Source organism: Hypoxylon fragiforme (genome assembly GCF_022984875.1).
Source record: "Hypoxylon fragiforme strain CBS 206.31 chromosome Unknown GGS25scaffold_10, whole genome shotgun sequence".
Taxonomy (NCBI): Eukaryota; Fungi; Ascomycota; class Sordariomycetes; order Xylariales; family Hypoxylaceae; genus Hypoxylon; species Hypoxylon fragiforme.
Genome location: NW_026054765.1, coordinates 1,077,953 through 1,099,927, shown reverse-complemented (window position 1 = coordinate 1,099,927; position 21,975 = coordinate 1,077,953). Strand labels below are relative to the sequence as shown.

Here is a 21,975-nt window from a genome sequence, read left to right as displayed (position 1 = left end):
AAAAACCAACAAAGGAACAAAGAAAAAAAATGCCAAAAAGATCCTATCCCGCAAGTAAGCCGAACAACCAAGCCTCATATGTCATGTCCGTTTTAGAATACATCGTCAAAAGCAAATACCAATCAATGCCCAAATACAACTTTTCCCTCAAGTACCTCCCAAAGCCATCCGCTTATTTAGGCTCGGCAACAATGATCGAGTGCCTCATAACCGGGCTGTACGTCTTGATCTCCACAATGCGGAGCCCAGCCTTGTCAAGCAGACTGTGCCACTGGTCCTCGTTGCGCTCCATGGCACCGAGCATCGCGTACATGTGCAGGTCCAAGCAAGCCGACCACCAGTGCACCCCCGTGTTGGGCAGCACCATCTCGTCGATCAGGATCTTGGAGTCCGGGCGCATGGCCGGGACCAGGTTGCGGAGGATCGTGATGGCCTCGGGGTCCTCCCAGTCGTGCAGCACCGTGCGCAGGTAGTAGTACTTGGAGCCCTTGACCGTCTGGTCCTTGAAGAAGTCGTGGCCCATCGCCTGCACTCCCGGGATGGCGGGCGCGATCGAGATCGTCTCCGGCCGGTCTTGCAGAACCACGCGCCCCTGGAGCGCGGGCAGCTTGGCCGTCAGCCGCGCGCACTGGTGGCCCATGCCGCCGCCGACGTCGACGAAGACGGGCTCCTTGCCAGCGTCGACGGGCATGGGGACCACGTCGAGCCAGTCGCCCTCGCGCGGGATGCTCATCAGCCCCTGGAACCACTGCAGGCTCTCCGGGTGCTGCTGCGCCCACGGGAAGAAGTCGAGGTCCGTCCGCGCGCCCTTGTGCCACGCAAACTTGCCGCCCGTGTGGTTCTGGTACCCCGTCTCCTTCAAGAAGTCGGGAAGAGCCTGGTAGGTCGGCCCGCCGATGTGGAAGGCGTACTTGAGGGCGCCCTCGACGCGGCCGTCGGAGAAGGCGCGGCTGGCGTTGTTCGCGGTGAAGAGGTCTTTGCCCGTCTCGACGATCATGCGGATCGAGGCGAGGTAGCGGAGCAGGCGGCCGATTAGGAGGGGGTCGGAGTTGGTGGGGGCGGAGAGCTCGTCGACGCTGAGGGGAGTGGCGCTTTCCGAGAGGCGCTTGAAGATGTTGAGGTCGAAGGCGGATTTCACGACGGAGATTTCCAGGGCCTGTGCGTGGATTGGTTAGCCTTGCTATTCTTTGCTAGGTTGGGCGTGATGACTTAGTTGACTTACAGAGTTGAACATTCTCAGCATGGTATCGTGAGGCGTCTCCAAGTTCTCGGCTAGACCGCGGAGAGTGTCCTCCATTTGCAGGCGGCTGGCTTCGTTACCGGGGCCGGCCGAGTTACCCTTGAGGGGGGTGAGGTGGACAGTGTGCTCGGTGACACCGTTGGCGGCGCCCTTGGCGAGTTGCTCGACACCAGTGAAGGAGTCGCCGGTCTCTTCAACTGCGACGGCAACCGGGGCCTCTTCCTTCTTCTCGAGCTGCTCCTCGCCGCTCATCAAGGCGAGGACATCGGGTCGGGTGCTAGCCTTCTTGGTAGGTGCTACCAGGCCTAGCTGGCCAACCTTTAGGTTAACGGTCAAGCCGTCGATGACATCGGAGCCGAAGTTGTCGATGTTGATGGTGTCTTCGGAGCGGAGCATCTGGCGGGCGCGGATGGAGTGCATGATGCGCATCTGCTCGGGGGAGAGAAGCCCCTCGAGCTCAGCGACACCCTTGGCGTACTGCTCATTGTCCTCGATCTGGCTGAGATCTTCGATGCCTAGCTCGCGCATCCTCTCGAGAAGGCTCTCCTTCTGCTTAGCATCCACGGGGATGAAAGCGTTGAAGCAGAAGTCGATGGTCTTGGATACTTCCTCCTCGGAGAGCTTGCCCTGGACGTCGGCTTGTCCCTGGATGATGGGTCGGAAGTGGTTGAAAGCGCGGTCGAAGGACTTCTCGTCCCAGTCGGAGATGACGGGGTTGTCCTGCGACTTGATCTGCTTTAGGGCGCTGGAAACGACTAGTAGGAAGCGGGTGTATCCCTCAGCGATCTTCTTGGAGTGCCACGTGGCGGCTGCGATCTCGTCGCACTGGCCCCTGATGGAAGCGCAGATGGTCGTGGCGGCGGATAGACCACCGGCCAAGGCCAAGTGCACACCGGAGGAGAAGAAGGGGTCGATGAAGCATGCAGCGTCGCCGGCCATGCGGACGTAGGGGCTAGCGTAGGCAGGCGCGCTGTAAGACCAATCGGATGCGGATTTGAGATCCGTAACCATGGTAGCATCCTTGAGAAGACCCGCCATTTCAGGAGTAGACTTCAGGACATCGTGGTAGAGAGCCTTGCTGTCCATGCCGGTCTCCCGCTTGCGGGCAGTGGAGAGGTGCTGGTTCATGACCACACCAACGGAAACTCTTCCGGTGTGAAGGGGGATAAACCACACCCAGCCAGAGGCATCTAGAGCGGAGTTAGTTCGAAGAACTGATATGGTATAAGTGAAGGGGAGTTGAGAGTTAAGTGCTTACCAGTCAAGGCCTCGAAGAAGGGAGCACCTTCTCGCTTGGTGCCAAGACCATATGTGCCGTGGCCCTCCCAGTATCCCCAAGTAGCGACGCTCTTAAGTTGCGAGCCTTCGTTGTACTTGCGGTTCTTTAGGTACTTGGTGCTCACTGCAGGCTCGAGGTTAGTGATTGATGTTGCTAGAGTACCCAGGAAGAATGCCAAACTTACTAATTCCCGCGCGTCCACTGCCGTCGACGAGGTAGTCGAAGTTGATGGTGCCAGTGGCGCCATCCTCTTTCCGCGACCAGGTCGCAGAAGTAGGTCGACCAGGGTTGGGGATCTCGTCCTTGCCATCGTAGCCGGGGAAGTCCTCAAACTCGAGGCCGTTCACCTTGATGCCGTCGAAGATCTGAGCACCACTCTTTCCAGCGTGTCTGAAAATCAACTCGTCGGCTTCAGAGCGGACGACGTTGTATGCGTAGCCCTCAGGGCCACCAGCGCCTAGGAAGTCGGTGTAGGCATGGGGCATAGAGTGGTTAAGCTTGAAAGCAGCGCCGTTCTGGTGTCATAAGCGTTAGTCTGGTTCTAGCTTAGAGCGCTTCCCAATTAAGATTGGGTAGAAAGACTAAGGTGGTTTAATAGGTACCTTGACGCGGAATCCATAGCTGTCGAACTTCTTGTCAAGATCAATGAATCGTAGGAAGTGACGAATGGAAGGAAGCATGCTCTCTCCAATGTGGTATCTATGGATAATATTAGTCACTCGTCCTTAAAATAAGACGCGAATTGCAGTGAAAAGGAGCTGCTAACCGTGGGAACTTTTCCGCTTCTAGAAGTACAGTGTCAATGCCTTCTCGTGCCAAGGCGGAAGCGCAGTAGGAGCCAGCAGGGCCACCCCCGACTACTAGAACAGTGCATCGCTGAGGAACAGACATTGTTGAAGATGGTATTGGAATCAAAAAAGATAAGAAATGAGGAAATCCAAAAAAGTGAAAAGAGTAAAGAGTAAAGAGTAATGAAAATTGTTGAAATGTTGCTATGATGATGTGAATGAGGCTGGTGTGTGTGTATTCTATTTCTTCTTCTCTCCAAATTCGTTCGATTTAACTTGTCTTTATACAAATATTCATCTCTATACTACGATGTAGGCAGCTGTGTAATCTGTATAGTCTGCCCTGGTATAGCGTGGTAGTATAGGCAGCCCTATAGAAAGACCCCATAATGGTTGGACCTAGTACATCGGATCCCGACGAAGGATCAGCGAACACCGATAATGGAACCATAATCCGGGGTCGTCAGCCCCGGCCGATGATATCTTTAGATCTTGCCTAGGACTCCGAAGTCTTTAGACTCTTTACAGCCCCCAACTAACTTTCGCATCCCTGTGAAAAACGCGAAGAGCCGAGAGGTGGGAACAGCCGATGCTATTTCTTGGAAGTCTTCCTGGTTTCTAAACCGCCGAGTCTTCTCTTGCTATGTTACTTGGCTTTCCAACTTGCATATCCGAGCTGATTTTTAGTGTTGCAACTTTGGTTCTATTCCTGGTCTAGACTCTTTTAACACCAATCACGAATTAAAGTCATCTTCACCAGTACTATCGCTGTTGCAGCCCGGAGAGACCATGTCTCAACAACACCACCAACAGCAGCATTATCAGCCACCACCTGGGGAATTCCAGTTCCAAACCCAACAATCAAATCTTTACCTATCTTCCACGTCTGATTTTGGGGGACCAGAATATGAAGCTACGTACAGATATCCTACAGATTCCAACAATCACCTAGTGCAACCAAATGGCATTCCTTTACCCGACTATAATGGCGATTATCATGATGTTCCAGCCGATGATCTTGCCAAACCACATTCCGACTTTCCGGAAGGAGGTCGCGATGCCTGGTTAACGGTGCTCGGTGCATCAGCCTGTCTCTTCGCTTCGTTTGGATGGATCAACTGTGTTGGCATCTTTCAAGACCAATATCAGACCAACCAGCTCAAAGACTACAGTCCGTCAGATATTGCATGGATTTCGTCGCTTCAAGGTATGTCAGGAAAAAGCTTCGTCCAAGACGTACGAGATACCTGGGTCAATAGCTAACTCAGCGCCACAGTCTTCTTTATGATCTTCGGTGGTCTTTTCGTTGGCAAAATGATGGATGACTATGGCCCTGGTCTTCCCATTGCACTCGGAACATTTCTCCATGTGTTCGGCCTGATGCTGACGAGCGTTGCGGACAACTACGTCTCTATTCTTCTCTCCCAAGGAGTCCTGTCATCTATCGGTGCATCGATGGTCTTCAACCCATCCTTCAACTGCGTTCGTTCCCCCCCACCCCCTATTATCAACGAGCACCACAACTAACTGGTTTTCAACAACAGGCTTCTACTTGGTTCTTGAAAAAGCGTGGTGCGGCACTTGGCCTCGTCGCCATGGGCTCATCCATCGGCGGTGTCATTTTCCCAATCATGCTCATTAATCTGATTCCCAAAATCGGATTTGGCTGGGCTGTGCGTATCTGCGCTTTTCTCATTCTGGCGCTTTTGACGTTTGCCAACTTCACGGTCAAATCGCGACTTCCGCCGCAAAAGCGCCCGCTCACGGCCAAGTCTTTCTTGGTGCCCCTTTCTGAGCACCCCTTTGCTCTCCTGACTGCGGCTATTTTCTTCTTTTACTGTAAGTGTGCCATTTTACTTTACCAAAAAAAAAAAAGAAAAGAAGTCTCTCTGTGCGTATGGAAAGCTGATGAGTTAAATAGGGGGGATGTTTATTCCGATCACTTTCATTGTCGTCGAGGCACGCGCGCAAGGAATGTCGGGTCACTTGGCTGATTATCTTGTTCCTATCTTGAACGGCGCAAGGTAAGTGTCACCACAATACTATATACCTTCTATGGAAATAAGACTAACCGTTCCCCTTAGTATCATCGGCCGAACTGTGCCTAATGCTCTCGCGGACAAGGTGGGACATTACAACATGATGATCATGATGGCCACCCTAACCACTGTTTTGATACTGGGAGTGTGGCTTCCGACCAGCGGCGATGCAGCCACCGTGGCTTTTGCCGCATTATTCGGCATCTCATCCGGTGCGGGTATTGGCCTGACTCCTGTCCTGTGTGCTCATATCTCGCCCATCACTGAAATCAACATAAGGTCCGGAACTGCCCTGACCATATCCTCATTTGCGGCCCTGACGGGATCTCCCATTGGTGGTCAGATCATTGCGAAGAGCTTTGGAAGTTTTGACAACGTCAAGATCTTTGGGGGAGTTGCTTGCGGTATTGGAACTTTGCTCTTTTTGGCGTCACGAATTGCATATGGAGGTATTGGGTCCAAAAAGATATAGATTAGGTTAGAGAGACGGTGGATTGAGTCATGGAATAGCGGCTGAAGATATTACATCACAGCACAACACGATCATAATGGAAAATGGTTCTTAGGGGTATATTACAAGATACAGGGGCAAATCTGGCTTAGGAGTTGATTTAGGGTGTTTTGGACTTGCGATGTATCTACGTTATTTTGTCTAGATTTGAAAATGGAATCATGTGCCGCATGTATCTGTTCTTTCGCCAATGCACCAAGTGACTATCTGTCTGTAATGCTTTACGATCATTCACAATAGCAAGACCTAAGCTCCGAAGTGTTAGTTACTCGTACATGATGAGATTATTACAAACCTCTGATTCGAAATCCGTGAAACTTAGCAAGCTACCTAAGCAACGCCTCAGGCTATTCGGATCCGATGCTATCAGAGCTCCTGTCCACTAGCCTTGAATACCTGAGGTAGCATTCCGTTGCCATGTGTCTTGCTACAAAATTAGACTGGGGCATTATTGTTATGGAGCGAGTTAATTATAGTACAAAACGTCTGCCTAAACCATCAACCAGGCAATTGTTCACGATTCAAATAAAATGAAGCTAGCTTCTTGGCTACCTACCTAGTAGAAAATCAACACTCTCTGAAAGGAAAGATGGAGTTAGTTAGGCACCCAGGTAGTATGATACTACGAACTACCCCTTCCAATTATCTTGGTCCCTAAGTAGGTACCTGGAAAGAAGATTGATTCGTTTATGCTTCACGCTATGATTTGTTGTTATTCGTTGTTCTAGTCAAAACTTCAACTCACTCATCTATTCGCTGTCTGTATTAAACCTAACCACCTCTAACCAAAGAACATTTACAAATCCACAATATCTACACTCAAGGTGGATCTTCTCGGAATCGCATAGTCTGCCCCGTAGGTATTGGTTGAATTAGTAGGTAGGTAAGTAGGCCCAGGTTGGTATCACATCAACTACTCATTGGTTATCAACCTAAGTCAAGGCTTAGAGCTGAAACTGTCAAGCTGAGCCCAGCAGAAGTGAGAAGAACTGGCCAAGGGCGGAAACTAAACTAGCATTGGAACACTGAGTAGAGGAGGCGATTAACAACGTGGATCGGGTGGATTCGTTTCTAAGCCATTATTCACTCCCGAGGCCGGTGTCCGACCTAGATCGATTAGGTAGATGCTTCGCTTACAATTTGATACATGTATTGATAGTTCTAGACGCAGAGTAATTTCCTCCAGCATTTACATATCGGACACCGGCCTTAAGAACCTTTTGGGATTTTGTTGTTTCACATATTCCATTCATTTTGAAAATCCCCAAAGGCCTTGGCGTCAGTTCAACACTCTCTTCACCCTACTGTATTAGTTTATTTCCCAAGTCTTTTTCATCACTGACGGAGCAAGTGAGATACTACTGTGTTTCTTTTCAGCCATCTCATCATCGAACGTTTCAACAAGTTCATCAACATGGCTCGCAATCCCATCAACCTCGAGAGTGTCATCTTTGAAGACTACCTCTCTGCTCAGGGGGCCAGTCTACCACATCTCAACGATGTAGAGCAAGTCACAGACCGGGTCGTCCGCATCATGGGCGGGAACCCGGGCACCATGCAGCTGCAAGGCACCAACACGTATCTCCTGGGGACCGGTCAAGACAGGATCTTGATCGACACCGGCGAGGGCAAAGCCGCCTGGTCCAAAAACATCATCAAATTCATCACCGAAAACCACCTCAAGATCGCCTACGTGCTGCTCACACACTGGCACGGCGACCACACGGGCGGCATCCCCGACCTCATCGCCCACGACCCAGCCCTCGCAGACCGCATCTACAAGCACATGCCGGACCCGGGCCAACAGCCCATCGCGGACCTCCAAGACTTCAAAGTGCAGGGCGCGACGGTGCGCGCCGTGCACACGCCGGGCCACGCCGTCGACCACATGTGCTTCCTGCTCGACGAGGAGAACGCGCTGCTGACGGGCGACAACGTGCTGGGCCACGGCTTCAGCGTCGAGGAGGACCTCGGCGGCTACCTGCGCAGCCTGCACCGCATGCGCGCCCTCGGCTGCGCCGTCGGCTACCCCGCCCACGGCGCCGCCATCGGCAACTTGCCGGCCAAGATGGACCAGTACATCCGCCACAAGGAGGACCGCGAGCGCCAGATCCTGCAGGTGCTGCGCAGCCTCGGCGTGCAGAAGAAGGGCGCCAAGGGCAGACACAGCGTCCCGATTGACACGCTGATCGAGCTGCTGCACGGAGATCTGCCGCGCAGCATGGTGAAGGCGGCGCTGGAGCCGTTCATTTCGCAGGTCTTGTGGAAGCTGGCCGAGGATAGGAAGGTGGGGTTTGAGTTGAAAAGGGGGAGGAGGCAGTGGTTTGTCAAGGAGCGGATGATGGTGGCATAGGGTGGAAATGATGATAGATGGGCAGACACACGTAACGTTTAATGGATGGTCGGAATGGGTATTGGCAGGCGCGGAGTTGTTCGAATATCGAACGGGTTTTGGGTTGGATTATTGGATTCAGAGATTTTTAGTGGTTTACTTTCTTTGCCTTGTACTTTGTTGACGCATTCGTTTACGAATAGACGGTTTTTTTGTTTTTCTATATTGAATACCCCTTTTTTTCCTCTTGGCAAAAGCGCTTCGCTGCGCACCCAACAATACAAAGCTGCAAAATTCACAATACAATGCAAACAGTTACATGAGAAGATCATTTATACACTGAATGAGTTGAAATTAATCATTTCGGTATTAAAAGTTGGAACTGATAAAATTATCGACTCCTCCGATTTTTGAGTATTGTATGGCGATCTACTGAAATCCTGGAATTGGTGGCAACATAGACTCTCGAGATTAACGAATAATTCTCGCCATGCACGTTGCCGTTACGGAGACGTCATGTATGATGGACTTTTGGTCAAGTTATGGATGGCAAAGTCGTGAAGCCCATGTTGGGTGCTCGATTGAAAATTTAAACAAAAAAATACCTAAACACCAATGTTCCCATGAAATATCTCGTACAATGATCCGCGTAATGTGTTTACAACAAAGTCCAAGCAACAACAACTCCAGCAACTGGGAATAGAGTCCTCGCATAGTTCAAGACACTCCACTTCTCCATCAGTGCCCGTGTATCCTCTTCTTTCTTATCAGCGTCCTTAGCCACTGATTCCCCGCTCGCAAATCTCGCAGCCCTCTTCAAGATCTTCTCCTCCGTAGGCAAAACAAACGCCAACGTAAACGGTATAAGCCCAACCATCAAAGCCGCGGCTAGCGACAGCCGAGATACCGTCGGAGTGATGCTTCCGTGCTTGTAATACGCCAGACCTGCGTTGGAAGCGCAGCACAGGGCCGAAAAGATCGAAGGCAGCGGGCAGAGTCGGAAGCCGCGTAGGAAAAGGGTCTTGAACTGGCTTAGAGATGTGGCTTCGGAGAGGTTCGGCTGGTCGAGGATCATGGACACGGAAACGTTGGAGAGACTAAGTTGGCAACCTGAAGTTGTGTGTGTTAGAAATTTTGGCGATCTTGAGAGGGGATAAGGGGTTTACTCACCAGCCACGAAGGTTGACGCCGAGATGCTGGTAACCAGCAGTGGCTTGAACAAAAAGTGCTCCATGATGAATAGCTAGGTAGAGATAGATCGGAAGGAATGCAAAGATTGTCGTAGTAGTGGATACGAGGCGAGCAAGGCTAGAAGAGGTTGATACCAAGACTCGTACTGTCTGACTATGAGAGTATATCCACGTTGTCTAGAACATGACCTCGGAAGAAAATAGTAATCATCTAAGGCTTTTATTTACTCTAATGACAACTAGAAAGTTATTATTAGTATTTCTCACTAGCAGGACTCTTACTCGCATCGCAAAATGCGCAGTCATTGTTCACATCAACATCGGTACCCGATCACCGGAATCCGATATTGGTACCGGTGCCTACCGGTAGGAATTCCTGACAAAACACCAACAATTGTTATTGTATCCGATATGATTCCATACTAGGTAGCTAGATCTCATATCGGATATCGACAAGAGACATTTATACAGAAATAAATGTTATGTTCTTTAGGCAACTGGCTTAGCATCTTTCCTTAGTCTCCCCAATCTTCACATCTCAGCCTTCAAAAGTCAACTTCAATCATCTTCAGTAGTCAATATTCATCTTTTGTCTTTTATCATTCAACTTACAATTTCAACTGTTTCATTATACCCTTCAGCCCATCCGAGCATTCCTAGTATTCAACAACTATCATCATGACTCAATCTGACGCATTTTCTTCAACGACGCCTAGCGAGAGCGGACTCATGAATAGTAGCATTCTTTTCTGCGGCAACGAAGCTCCGAGTGGAGACTTCAAAGGCCATTTCTATGCTTTACAGCGGCGCGCAAGAGACGGCAAATTTCCGATACTCACCTTGTTCTTGGAAAGGTGTACCCATGTATTCAGGAAAGAGGTTGCCAACCTCCCCCAGCCGTTGCAGGTGTCGGTGCCGGCTTTCCAGAATGTCGCAGCCCTAGCCGATTTCTACACGAACAACGGCCCGGGACCCCTAGCCAGCGCTTTAGAGAGTGCTTTGCTTTGCGTGTTACAAGTTGGCATTCTTATAGGGTAAGATCATAATCACAAACGACTATGGTAGGATCTCATCTGCTAACATAATCCACCCCAGACACTACGAAGAGCACGGCCTTGAGTACAATCTCCACCAAGAATCAAGTCACTTGTCCGGACTCAGTATCGGTATGCTCTCTGCTGCCGCTATTTCAGCATCTCCATCTCTGTTCGATCTGGCTCAGGCTGGACCTGAGAGCGTAAGGGTAGCTTTCAGACTCGGGATACATGTCGATCGTGTGTCGCAGAATCTGGAAGCTCGAGATGGCGAGGGCCGTCTCGATAGCTGGGCATACGTAGTTACGGGACTCACTGCTGAGGAGATTCAGAGTGAACTGGATCTCTTCCACACTACTACTGTTCGTAACCTCTCAGTACCATTTCATTGTCTTAGTTTAGTGCCAGGTAGCTAACAAAACATTGCAGTCAAACTCGGAGCTCAGCAAGGTGTTCATCAGTGCCTCTGACAAGCACTCCGTAAGCGTTACCGGACCACCGTCTCGACTTAAGAATGCATTCTTGTTTTCTCAGAAGCTTCGATACTCCCGGCATCTACCACTGCCTGTATACGGCGGTTTATGCCACGCCCCCCATTTATACGGACAGCAAGACGTAACAGTGATTGTCCGAGGATCGCACGGAATCGTTCCCATCTACAGCCACCGCCGCCCAGTGTTCATACCTGTGTTCTCCGTCCAACACGGGGTCCCATTTGGGGCCCAAACTGTTGGCAACTTGCTCGAGGCAATTGTTTCCGAAATTCTCACCGGAACCATTTACCTCGACAAGTTGACCAACGGTATCGTCGACATACTTTCAACTTCATCAAGCTGCCGATTCGTGCAATTCCGAACCTCCATAGTTTCCAAGGCTATCGTGTCGGAGATCGAATCCAATCTGGCAGAACTCAAGATCAACCACGTTGATCTCGTCGACTGGACTACATTGCCGGCCCCTGAGTACAGGGCCCCTGCGTCGACAAAATCCTCCAAACTGGCTGTGGTCGGTATGTCTTGCCGTCTCCCAGGCGGTGCGGACAACTTGGAACTCTTTTGGGACCTCATGGTCAACCGTCGAGATGTCCACTCGAAGATCCCAGCCGATCGGTTTGACCTGGAGGCACACTACGACCCTACGGGTAAAACGCCCAATTGTACAGAGACACAGTTTGGAAGCTTCATCAACGAACCCGGTCTATTTGACGCGGGCTTCTTCAGCATGTCTCCTCTTGAGGTACGAGCCCCCCCCCCCCTATCTTACCTAGGTCATTGACCGTTCATTACACTAACCCCTTATACAGGCAGAGCAAACTGATCCCATGCACCGACTTGCCCTCGTGACCGCATACGAAGCTCTCGAGATGGCCGGATATACCCCAAACCGTACACCCTCAACAAACCCCAAGCGCGTGGGCACATTCTACGGCCAGGCAAGTGATGACTGGCGTGAAGTAAACGCCGCCATCAACATTGGCACGTACGGCGTTCCCGGCGGTGAGCGAGCATTTGCCAATGGCCGCATCAACTACTTGTTTAACTTCGGCGGCCCTAGCTTCAACATTGATACTGCCTGCTCTAGTGGTCTGGCCGCTGTTCAGTCTGCTTGCTCGGCTCTTTGGAACGGAGAGGCCGACATGACGATCGCTGGTGGTTTGAATGTCATTACTAACCCTGACAACTTCTGCATGTTGTGCAGAGGACACTTTCTATCTAAGACAGGCCAGGTTCGTAACGTCTTCTTCTCTTGGTATGGGCGACATAACTAACTGAATTCTCCCTACAGTGCAAGGTCTGGGAGAAAGATGCAGATGGGTACTGCCGCGCTGACGGTATTGGGTCGGTTGTCATAAAGCGACTTGAAGATGCGGAAGCCGATAATGATAATATCATCGCCGTCATCGCGGCTGGTGCCACCAATCACTCGGCCGAAGCTCTGTCTATCACGCAGCCCCATGCTGGCGCGCAAATGGATAACTACAACCAGCTCATTCACGCGACAGGTATCAACCCGCTCGATGTAACCTATATCGAGCTCCATGGAACCGGCACCCAGGTCGGAGACGCCATTGAGTCCGAATCCGTCGCGTCTGTCTTCTCGCCTATGTCCCCCATGTCAGCTAGACGCCGACCGGACCAGTTTCTCCATCTCGGTGCTGTCAAGTCGAACATAGGCCACGGTGAGGCGGCAGCAGGTATCGCATCCCTGCTCAAAGCTCTCCTAGTGTTCCGCAAGGGGCAGATCCCACCGCACGTCCCCATCAGGAGCATGAACCCTGCCGTCCTCAGAAACATCGACCACCGCAACATGGGACTGCCGTCGGAAATGGTTTCTTGGCCGAGAAAGGCGGGCTCTAAGCGACATGCCCTGGTCAACAGCTTTGGCGCTCACGGCGGAAACACGACTATCTTGCTCGAGGATGCCCCCGAGCGTGAAAGGGTTGGCCGGGACCCCCGATCAACCTACCCCTTCATCGTGTCTGCGAAGAGCAAGAAGTCGCTCAAGGGGAATATTAGCACTCTACTGAAGCTTTTGGACACCGAGCCCGAGACTTGTCTGAGCGACCTTTCGTACACCCTATGCGCCCGACGCATGCACCACTCCATCCGAGTAGCCACCTCCGCCAGCAGCGCAGCGCAGCTACGTAAGTTCCTTACCGCCTCCTTAGATGATGTCGACACTCTCAAGAGCGTCTCCTCCGAGACCAACGTTATCATGGTCTTCACCGGACAGGGATCCTTCTACAAAGGTATCAGCTCCAAGCTATACCACGATTTCCCCTTTTACCAGCGCGAGGTTCAGCGCCTCGACGCTGTCGTCGAACGGCTCGGCTTCTCTTCCGTCATTCCATTTATCGAGGCTGGTGCCACTGACTCGGCCGAGGCGAATCCCCTCCAGACCCAGCTAACCATTCTCGTGGTTGAGATCGCGCTCGCCCGACTTTGGGAGTTCCTGGGAGTAACGCCGAGTGCCGTTATCGGTCACAGTCTAGGTGAGTACGCAGCACTAGTAATCGCGGGTGTCATATCGGCAAGTGATGCCATCTACCTCGTCGGAAAGCGAGCGGAGCTTTTACTCTCCGAGTGCACCGTCGGCAGCCACGCCATGCTGTCCGTCCGCGCCAGCGCCGACGCCATCGAGGAGAAGGTAGGCGATCGCCACGCATATGAGGTCTCGTGCGTGAACGGCCGCGAAAACACGGTGATCAGCGGTAAGGTAGAGGAGCTGAATGCGATCCGCTCGCTGCTCAGCGAAGCGGGACTCAAGGCTATGCTCCTTGAGGTCCCGTTCGCCTTCCACAGCGAACAGATCGAGCCCATCCTCCCGGCCTTCACGGAGATCGCTAGCCATGTGGTGTATAAGACGCCGCAGGTCCCCATCATCTCGCCGCTCCTCCAGGATTGCGTGTTCGACGGCAAGACGGTGAATGCCGAATATCTCACCCGTGCGTCTCGCGAGCCTGTGAACTTCGTCGGTGCGCTTGACGCCGCGGTCGACATGGAAGTTGTAGAGAACAACACGCTCTGGCTCGAGTGCGGCCCACATGCCGTCTGCAACACTTTCGTGAGCAGCTGGGACTCCAAGCAGGGTACCTTTAGCTCCCTCCGCCGGGACGAAGACGATTTCAGCACCATGGCGACATCCATGGCTGCGCTGCACGCCAAGGGAGTGCCTATTGCTTGGAACGAGTACTTTAAACCGTACGAGACGTCGCACAGAATGTTGACGTTGGAGTCTTACCAGTGGAACGAGAAGAACTACTGGATCACCTACGAAGGCACATACACGCTGCACAAGGGGCCGAAGCAGATCGAGCCGGCTAAACCGACTATTGGCTCCTCTCCTCTAATTACGTCGTCTATCCACCTCATCACCTCCCAGGAGAAAGATGGGTCCACGGCGAAGGTAAGCGCCGTGTCAGACCTCCAGCACCCGACGCTTCTCCCGTCCGTGACGGGCCACAAGATGAACGGCTACGGTGTCGCTACAACTGTAAGTCTCTACCCAACCGCTCAATGCACCTATCTCACCACCCCAATTACCGAGTTCATATGCTAACCACCACAAACAGTCCATCTGGGCCGACATGGCCCTCACCCTCGGCGAGTACATCTACAAGTACCTCGACCCGAGCTCCCAGAACACCGAGCTGCACATGAACGTCTCCGACATGGTCGTCCTGCACGCGCAAGTCGTGTCCCCGGACTCCACAAAGGAGCACCTGATCTGCGTCGACGCCGACCTCGACTGGGCCACGCAACAAGCGCACCTGCGCTTCTTCGCCCCCACCGGCCCCTCGGACCCCGCCGAGCCCTTCGCAACCTGCACAGTCCGGTACGAGCACGCGTCCGCCTGGGCGCGCGAGTGGCGGCGCGTGAGCCACCTCGTGCGCTCGCGCATCGCCGCCGTGCACGCGCACGAGGCCGGGAACCGCGTCGGGCGCGCGCTCGCGTACTCGCTCTTCGGCAACGTCGTCGACTACGCGCCCAAGTACCGCGGCATGCGCTCCGTCACGATGGTCGGCGCCGAGGCCGTCGCCGACGTCGCGCTGTTCGCCGAGCAGCTCGGCACCTGGCACTCGCCGCCGCACTACATCGACAGCGTGTGCCACGTCGGCGGGTTCGTGCTCAACGCGGGCGAGGACTACAGGGAGAGCTTCTATGTTACGCCGGGGTGGGGGAGCTTCAGGATGATGGGGAGAATGAGGGGGGGGGAGACGTATCAGAGTTATGTCCGCATGGCGCCGACGGGGGAGCAGAATATGTTTTCCGGGGACGTGTATATCTTGCAGGGCGAGGAGATCGTGGGGGTCATGGAGGAGATGAAGTTTAGGCGCGTGGCGCGCGTGCTGATGAATCGCTTTTTCTCGCCGGCTGAGGGTGGGGGCGCTGGGGCTGGCCATCATGATGCGTCGGTGAAGAAGGTCAAGGCGGTCGCGCCGAAGCCACTGCCCACCCCTCTTCCTGTTCCTGCTCCTGCACCCAGGCATACACCCGCACCACTAGTCGTGCTCTCAGCACCCACGCCGCCCGCATTCTCACCTTCCCCGTCACCCGTCATCCTCACCCCACCACAGACCGACGAAGAAAGTCTGGACGGGGAGGAGAACTCGACGGTGCAGGAGGCGCTGCTGCTGATCTGCCGGGAGTCCGGGCTGGAAATGGAGCAGCTGAAGGACGAGGCGCTGTTCGCGGAGGTCGGCATCGACTCGCTCATGTCGCTGGTGCTGGCGGAGAAGTTCCGCTCCGAGCTGCAGCTCGAGGTCAAGAGCTCGCTGTTCTTGGAGTGCGCGAATGTCAAGGCGTTTAAGGAGTGGCTGGCGGATTATTGCTGAGTGGATGATGAGGTGATGGGAGGGGATGGTTTGTGTGGTTGGACTGTTTTTAGACTGCGAGTTCTTTTTTTTTCTTTTTTTTTTTTGTCTTTTGCTGCTCTATGTGGCTTGTAATATTTAGGGGCGTATACTGGTTTGAGTTTCTGGGGCAGGTCACGCGGCTATGAGATTTCGAGTTTTGTTTTTGGTTACGACTATATTCGACAACTTCTTACTATCAGATTGATAGGTATGGGCAGAGGGAATAGATTAAAATATAAATCCGAGATTCTAACCTTTAGTTTCAGTTTTACTGTTTCCCGCGTGAAAAATGCCCCTATTCGCAACATGGTTACTACCTAGGTAGTGAAACTTTAAGCTCGCCTCCAGCAAATAGCTGACGTGTATTTTTCTTCTATCTACTAGGTACTGAGTCCTTTCATAATTCGTGCAACTCGTTAATTGAAGCTATTCGCAACGAAGACCTTTGTTAAGCATGAATATACTTGTCTTTACACTTCCTATCTTTCTCCCCCTGTCTACCTTAGGCTCTATTTTGAGGAGCTCATGTTGAAATTTTTGATACTATAGTAAACCTTAGATACCTCCTTAACTACCTAGGTAGGTATCTAGGATGGTAGTAGCTGGGTGTAGTCATGTTTTTAAGGTTGGTTTCAGCATAGGACTTTTTATATCAGATCTGAAAAAACGTTGATTTATTTTCCACCAGCAAACATCACAGGTGTATCCATTTACTACTCAGGTATATGCAAGCTATACGCGGCCTCAATGTTGTATAAATAGAAATGGATGATTGTGCTGTTGCTTAGCGCTTGCCGGGTACCTGTAAGGAGATGCTTATAAATAAAGGGGTATTCTGTGTGTCTGAGTACTTCGTGATGTCGGTACGTAGGTACCTAGTACTTTCACTCGATGTGAAAGCTGTGGCTTGCATTCATGATGAAACTGGGAGTACGTATGTCAGGGGAATGAAATTCATAGCACTGATACGTAGGAGCTACTCATGACTCGCGTACTTTCAGAAGGACCATGTCTCCCCCCAGCTATTCGGTACCGATACGCGTCGTCCCAAAGAAGGTAGCACTTGGAATTCGGCATCCGATGAAATCTCCTAACTAGGCTTGCTTCACTCCCACATGTCTAGCGCAGGATGCGATAGTTAGCTGAAGCCCCCACGATCCTTACCCGGGACCCCTTACTGCAGGAATAATACATCAAGCACGTTCTGGTGTTGATTGGGTCGGTTAGCTCACCTACTACCCCTTTAGTTCGGGCCTGCCACGTTTTTTCAATACGCGGGTTATAAAGAAGGAAGGGAGGGAACAAGGTTCCAGAAACTTCCCCTTATTCCAAAGGTTGCATCCTACGAAGAGGTAATATTTTAGTAATCATGCGTGAAGGGTCGTATTTAAGCTATTCCTCCTAACCCCTTTTGAAAGCGTCATTGGAAAAGTAGGCTAACTTGGATGAACGAATACGCGTCTTATAAGCACCGAATTTGAAATAATCACAGCTATAGTAGTTGTAGTACCCTATGACCCAAATGATTAATACTCATCTGATAACATAATGGACCCTTAGTTTTACGGTATCTTCAGCGGTGTCCACACGGTAAATAAGGAGGCATCTGGTATATCAAGTGTCGGCTTGAGCCTTGTATGATTCTGTCTCTAAACATCGCGAGATCTAGCTATCAAGTGGTAATACAGAGTTGATCTTACATCTGATCGTACATCTGCTTCATATCTCGTCTCTAAACTCCCTAAAAACGCCCGAAGCTATGTCATGAAGATCATGATCTTGGTATCACTGTCCCTTTTCCTTCCTTCAAATCAAATGAATGAACCCATCCCTTCTATGCCTAGAAAGGTTATAAAGATAGTCCTTCCCGTTCCCAGTACCTAAACAACCTGAAACTGTAGGCTTGCTGCCTCGTCTATCGTAGCTTGGAGCCTTAGCTTCAGCTCGCTGGCCAATTCAGGCACGATTGCGCCCATCTGGCTCTCTTCCTCGTTGCTATACCGTCGCGTATACTGCAGCATGAGCCTTGTTAGCTGCCTAAGCTCTGACAGTAACCGCGAGGAGTTTCCTTCCTCGTCTGTGCCGTTCGTCCGTGTCTCACGGATCAGGGATGTGAATGTGTCGAGAATGGTGTTGCAGGCAGCGGCGGCCAAGAGGACTATCTCAAGCCGCTGCGAGCAGGGGCATATTAAGATGCGGCAGATGCTCTTGTAGCACTGGGTCAGGAACCCAGGCGCTGTGCATAGGGTGTCGGTTTGTAGTTGTTGTAAGCTTAGGTGGTGCATCATGTCCATCAACGATGAGGCACAGTCGGTGGTGTAGGAAAGGTCTTCTGATATCTCGGGACCCACCACGAAGTCGTCAAAGCTCGGAGATGGCATGGGTAGAGGAAGAGTGTAGATGTTATTCAGTGCGTGTTCTTCTGCACTAGAATAGGAACTCCCCGGGGGCGACTGTGACTCTGGTGAAGATCGACTCATGGAGCGCTGGTGGGCCCTAGATCTGCAGATACTGCCGTGGTGTGAGTGTGATGATGATGAGGATGGTGTGTTCTCCGGTGCTTGTGCTTGTGTCCGACTCTGCGTGCGACCTCCGGGGTATGGCCTTCCCATCCGCCGGGTCACACTATATGAGCATCTGTTACCGAGTCTTGTGCACCTTGCGCACGAAGGCTTTTCTTTTGTGCAGCGAACCTTGGACGCGGAACACGCGTCACACGAGTCCTTCAGCTTTTGCTTCCGAGACATCCCCGGTCTGGTGTTGGTGTCCATGACGGGCTTGGTAGTTGTTGAAACTTGGAGGTAATAAGATGAGTGACCTAAGTAATAGTCGATTGTGTCGTGATAGAACAGAACAGTAGTTTGGTATGAATTGAAGAGATGATGGAGTATTGTGCTTATACTCGAAGAGAGTTATCCTCCCTTTTAGGGGTGAAATATACAGAGAACATATATCATATATATTCTTCGAGATCAAGCACACCCTGGCCTATTTTCTCAGGATTGGCACCTGGGGTGGCAACGGGATAGAAGTCTAAGCCTCACTAAGTTCTACTGGGAGTAGTATGTATCTCGAAAGCTTCCCTACATCTTTAGTAAATGAACCGGCCAGGCACTAGGTCTGTGAGCTGGTTAACTGGCAGACTGGTAGCGATAAAAATGGCCATGCACTTATGGATCCTCTTTTTCAAGGCCCATCATATTACTCCATACAACCTGTCCCAGAACCCGAAGGCAGCCGTTTATTGTAGCCTGCAGCCCCACGTCCTATAGCTTGCACGATCTAAGGGTTAGTTGGGTAGAGCCAAGACGAAGATCCATGGGTGGCCAAGTCTCATTGCCAATTGAGGATAAGACCCTGCTTACATGGACTAAGCCCAGTTGGTGCACGCAGTAAGTATATGCATGCCGTGGGCAACAATCGATGCCCTTCATCGTTCCGTCCCAATGGTATACACTACTTGGCCGTGCCGTACACTTTGGACCCGGCTGCCGTCGAGTTATAAAAGCTACAGCCTTATGAATGAAGAAGGGCACTGAGGTCCTGCTGCAACACTTACACACGTCACCATCACTTGGAGATTTGGGGGATTTTGGGATTCATTTTACAAAACGTACGCCAACATGTTGTAGCACAGCAGCACATTTATAGCACGCCAAAGTAACAAAGAAAGAAGGTAAACAACCAATACACTCGGGCCCGATGATAGGTTCAATGGTAATAAAATAGATCAAGCTGAAACCTGGTCTACTACCTCATAATTCAGGCGAGATAACCTTACAACCGCTTTCATAACCTGCTACCTGAGCCTGCCTGGCTATTTTTAAATCCTTTGAAGGACAAGACTTTATGGTGTTGCGGCTGGAAATATTAGGCGACCACTCAACGCCCTGAACGAAGATTGTACCTTCTCCAAGTGAGCGGGATCATACTTCCGTGGATGTCATCACACCCTATCTGGCTTACAAAACATCATTGCATAGTACTATCCATCTCAGCCACAGAGCCGTCCAAGATAAGTAACACACTAGGTTAGGTAGGTAGTTTAACTAAATACTTACCTTACGTAGGGTAGGTACCTAGAGGGAACTAGGTGGCAGATGCTAGGTATTGGGCAGCTCGTAATATTTCACTAACCATCGAGGCTTGCGTTCACGAAATGGGGTATGATGTTTGAAGCCAGTAGGCAGATGTATAACCATATATATTCTGACGCCATTTTTCAACGGAGAACGAGTTATGAGATGATAAGCGTGCGGAAGGATACCCTATGATAGGGTCTGTCCCACCAAATGCGAGCTCTAACCTAGAGCTTTTCATGTCGTTGCGCTAGTAAAAGAACCGAGTGCGATATGATGGTTCTTGTACGCGTAATTTCACGATATTCTACGGGATGCATGGTTTGTAGGTTGGTGAGCGGTTCAGGGGTCCAGAATCAGCAGTGCAGTCCTACAATTTCTTTCGCTAGCCACGTGTCATTGAAAACGGATATTATCAAATACAAAGAAACGCACCCCGCACGAACGGCGGGTGTGATAATCATGGTGGGCAATCGATCCCTGAGATAATCCCAAGATGAATCCTGAGATAATGCTCTTCTTACAAGGCTCCTGCCTATTTTGAGCAGTTCAGCTCCTTTACTGTTGGATAAGTGCAAATTCAGGAATGCTTGATTCATCATAAGCCTTGATCTAGTCTTTGCGGAACAAGCCCTTGGTTAGATTGGGGATTGCACTACTGCCGATCTTGACATGGTGTACCGGCCGGCATCTTTCATCATAAACGAGTAGACCACAGACGATTGTACACGGCTCGGCCGAAGACTACCTGGTAAATCTAAGCTATGTAGGTACAATACACAGTACTCACAGGGCGGTTTGTACAATACGTAGTATTTTTGGTGGCGCTTGAGGCGATTTGGACTAATTTACGAGTATATCACGCCACCTAGTGGACGTGACCCTTCTTTGCTGCCCATAAGTACCTACCTAGTAGGCACCTAATCTACGTGATATTGAGGTTGAAAATTTATCATAATAATTTAAGCGTGAAGCCCCTGTTTGACCTAACTGTCATTCAATGTGAAAGCCACAGAGCCGTCTATATTTACCTAATGCAAACACCTAGGCAGGCAAATTACTTCAGTACTATGCCACGGCCTCTACTCACGGTGTGCCTAAGTCTTTCGCTATAGCCCAGCTGTGTTGCTTAATTAAGATGTATACACGACACCATCGATACGACATACATACAGCGTAAAAGTCTGTCCATAAAATAAAGTCAGCATGCATATACCAATTTCTGACCAGCTTCAGTCGCCCTACCACGATCCAGGCCAAGGATTACTGATGTGGGGTTTGGAACAAAATACTGGATACCTGTTAATACCAGCGCCAGCGCCGCCTGTTTAGTGCCGGCCGGCACCACCACACGGATAGTAGCCCGGCTGGAAAGCTTAGAACGTGCTCAAGATACGCTACCGACAGACCAGTTGAACATACATTAGTATACGCTTCATAGCTTACGTGGATATATAATAGAATATAATAGCTTCTATGCTAACAGAGATAGTTGGCCAATATATACATAGTAATATGCCGCGTCTGTAATTTCTATGATCGCACTTAATCCAGACGGTTCTAAGCCCTACCCATTTTTAGCAGACGTCGCACTAAGGAAAGGGTTCAATGATAAATCCACCTCATTATAATGGTGGTTTGCAGAGTATGCTAACCTAGTTGGCTAGAGGTGCAGAGTACCTATGTACGTTAGTAGTTTAGGGCCATGGCCGTTGCTTATAGCTGAGAGATAGCATTGGAGGAGCTTTACATATGTAGTTGGTTGTGGCCGTTAGGGATAGATTATAGGTTACATAGCATCCGGTAGGCCTCTCCAATCTTTTATTGGACATCTATCTAGATTAATTAGACACCAGACAATTAACTGAGCAGTCAAACAATGCATGTGTATTGAATTATTGGACCTCCTAACGGGGCTGAGGTTGTTTAAGTTTCGATTCGGGTGCATCGAAAATGGCAAATGTTACACAGAAGTTCGAGAAGGATTGGAGCGTCGAATAGTTACCTAATACAAAATTAGAATTGGCGTGAAAAGGGATTATAGCCTCCTTACTAGGTATTCTCCAAGCTATACAGACCTACATAAGTGCCTATGTATACCTACCTATGTATTCAGTTTACCCCAGT

General features: G+C 50.8%; 6 protein-coding genes across 6 annotated transcripts; 3 read left to right on the top strand and 3 right to left on the bottom strand.

The window, feature by feature from the left end:
* Positions 1 to 172: 172 nt before the first annotated feature.
* Positions 173 to 3,927, bottom strand: GGS25DRAFT_528175 (uncharacterized protein; the record flags this gene model as incomplete). The annotated part of the gene is made up of 6 exons (XM_049265163.1): positions 3,286 to 3,927; positions 3,122 to 3,218; positions 2,704 to 3,034; positions 2,499 to 2,642; positions 1,223 to 2,430; positions 173 to 1,156 (listed from the first exon to the last, which is right to left on the bottom strand). The coding sequence occupies exons 1-6, from the start codon at positions 3,408 to 3,410 to the stop codon at positions 173 to 175; spliced, it is 2,889 nt and encodes a 962-aa protein (XP_049112224.1). The 5' UTR covers positions 3,411 to 3,927.
* GGS25DRAFT_510205 (major facilitator superfamily domain-containing protein) lies at positions 3,856 to 6,030 on the top strand. The gene is made up of 5 exons (XM_049262633.1): positions 3,856 to 4,514; positions 4,584 to 4,789; positions 4,852 to 5,146; positions 5,229 to 5,331; positions 5,392 to 6,030. The coding sequence occupies exons 1-5, from the start codon at positions 4,097 to 4,099 to the stop codon at positions 5,816 to 5,818; spliced, it is 1,449 nt and encodes a 482-aa protein (XP_049112223.1). The 5' UTR covers positions 3,856 to 4,096; the 3' UTR covers positions 5,819 to 6,030.
* A 1,241-nt stretch (positions 6,031 to 7,271) lies between these two features.
* GGS25DRAFT_526194 (metallo-beta-lactamase superfamily protein) lies at positions 7,272 to 8,210 on the top strand (the record flags this gene model as incomplete). Its single annotated transcript, XM_049264937.1, has 1 exon — positions 7,272 to 8,210. One exon carries the CDS (start codon positions 7,272 to 7,274, stop codon positions 8,208 to 8,210), a length of 939 nt encoding a protein of 312 aa, XP_049112222.1.
* Positions 8,211 to 8,847: 637 nt separating this feature from the next.
* GGS25DRAFT_526193 (uncharacterized protein) lies at positions 8,848 to 9,423 on the bottom strand (the record flags this gene model as incomplete). The annotated part of the gene is made up of 2 exons (XM_049264936.1): positions 8,848 to 9,299; positions 9,360 to 9,423. The coding sequence occupies 2 exons, from the start codon at positions 9,421 to 9,423 to the stop codon at positions 8,848 to 8,850; spliced, it is 516 nt and encodes a 171-aa protein (XP_049112221.1).
* Positions 9,424 to 10,057: 634 nt separating this feature from the next.
* Positions 10,058 to 15,748, top strand: GGS25DRAFT_528174 (beta-ketoacyl synthase domain-containing protein; the record flags this gene model as incomplete). Its single annotated transcript, XM_049265162.1, has 6 exons — positions 10,058 to 10,413; positions 10,475 to 10,775; positions 10,843 to 11,649; positions 11,717 to 12,139; positions 12,199 to 14,406; positions 14,486 to 15,748. The coding sequence occupies 6 exons, from the start codon at positions 10,058 to 10,060 to the stop codon at positions 15,746 to 15,748; spliced, it is 5,358 nt and encodes a 1,785-aa protein (XP_049112220.1).
* Positions 15,749 to 17,384: 1,636 nt separating this feature from the next.
* Positions 17,385 to 19,053, bottom strand: GGS25DRAFT_510204 (uncharacterized protein). The gene has a single exon (XM_049262632.1). The coding sequence runs from the start codon at positions 18,538 to 18,540 to the stop codon at positions 17,650 to 17,652; it is 891 nt and encodes a 296-aa protein (XP_049112219.1). The 5' UTR covers positions 18,541 to 19,053; the 3' UTR covers positions 17,385 to 17,649.
* Positions 19,054 to 21,975: the final 2,922 nt, after the last annotated feature.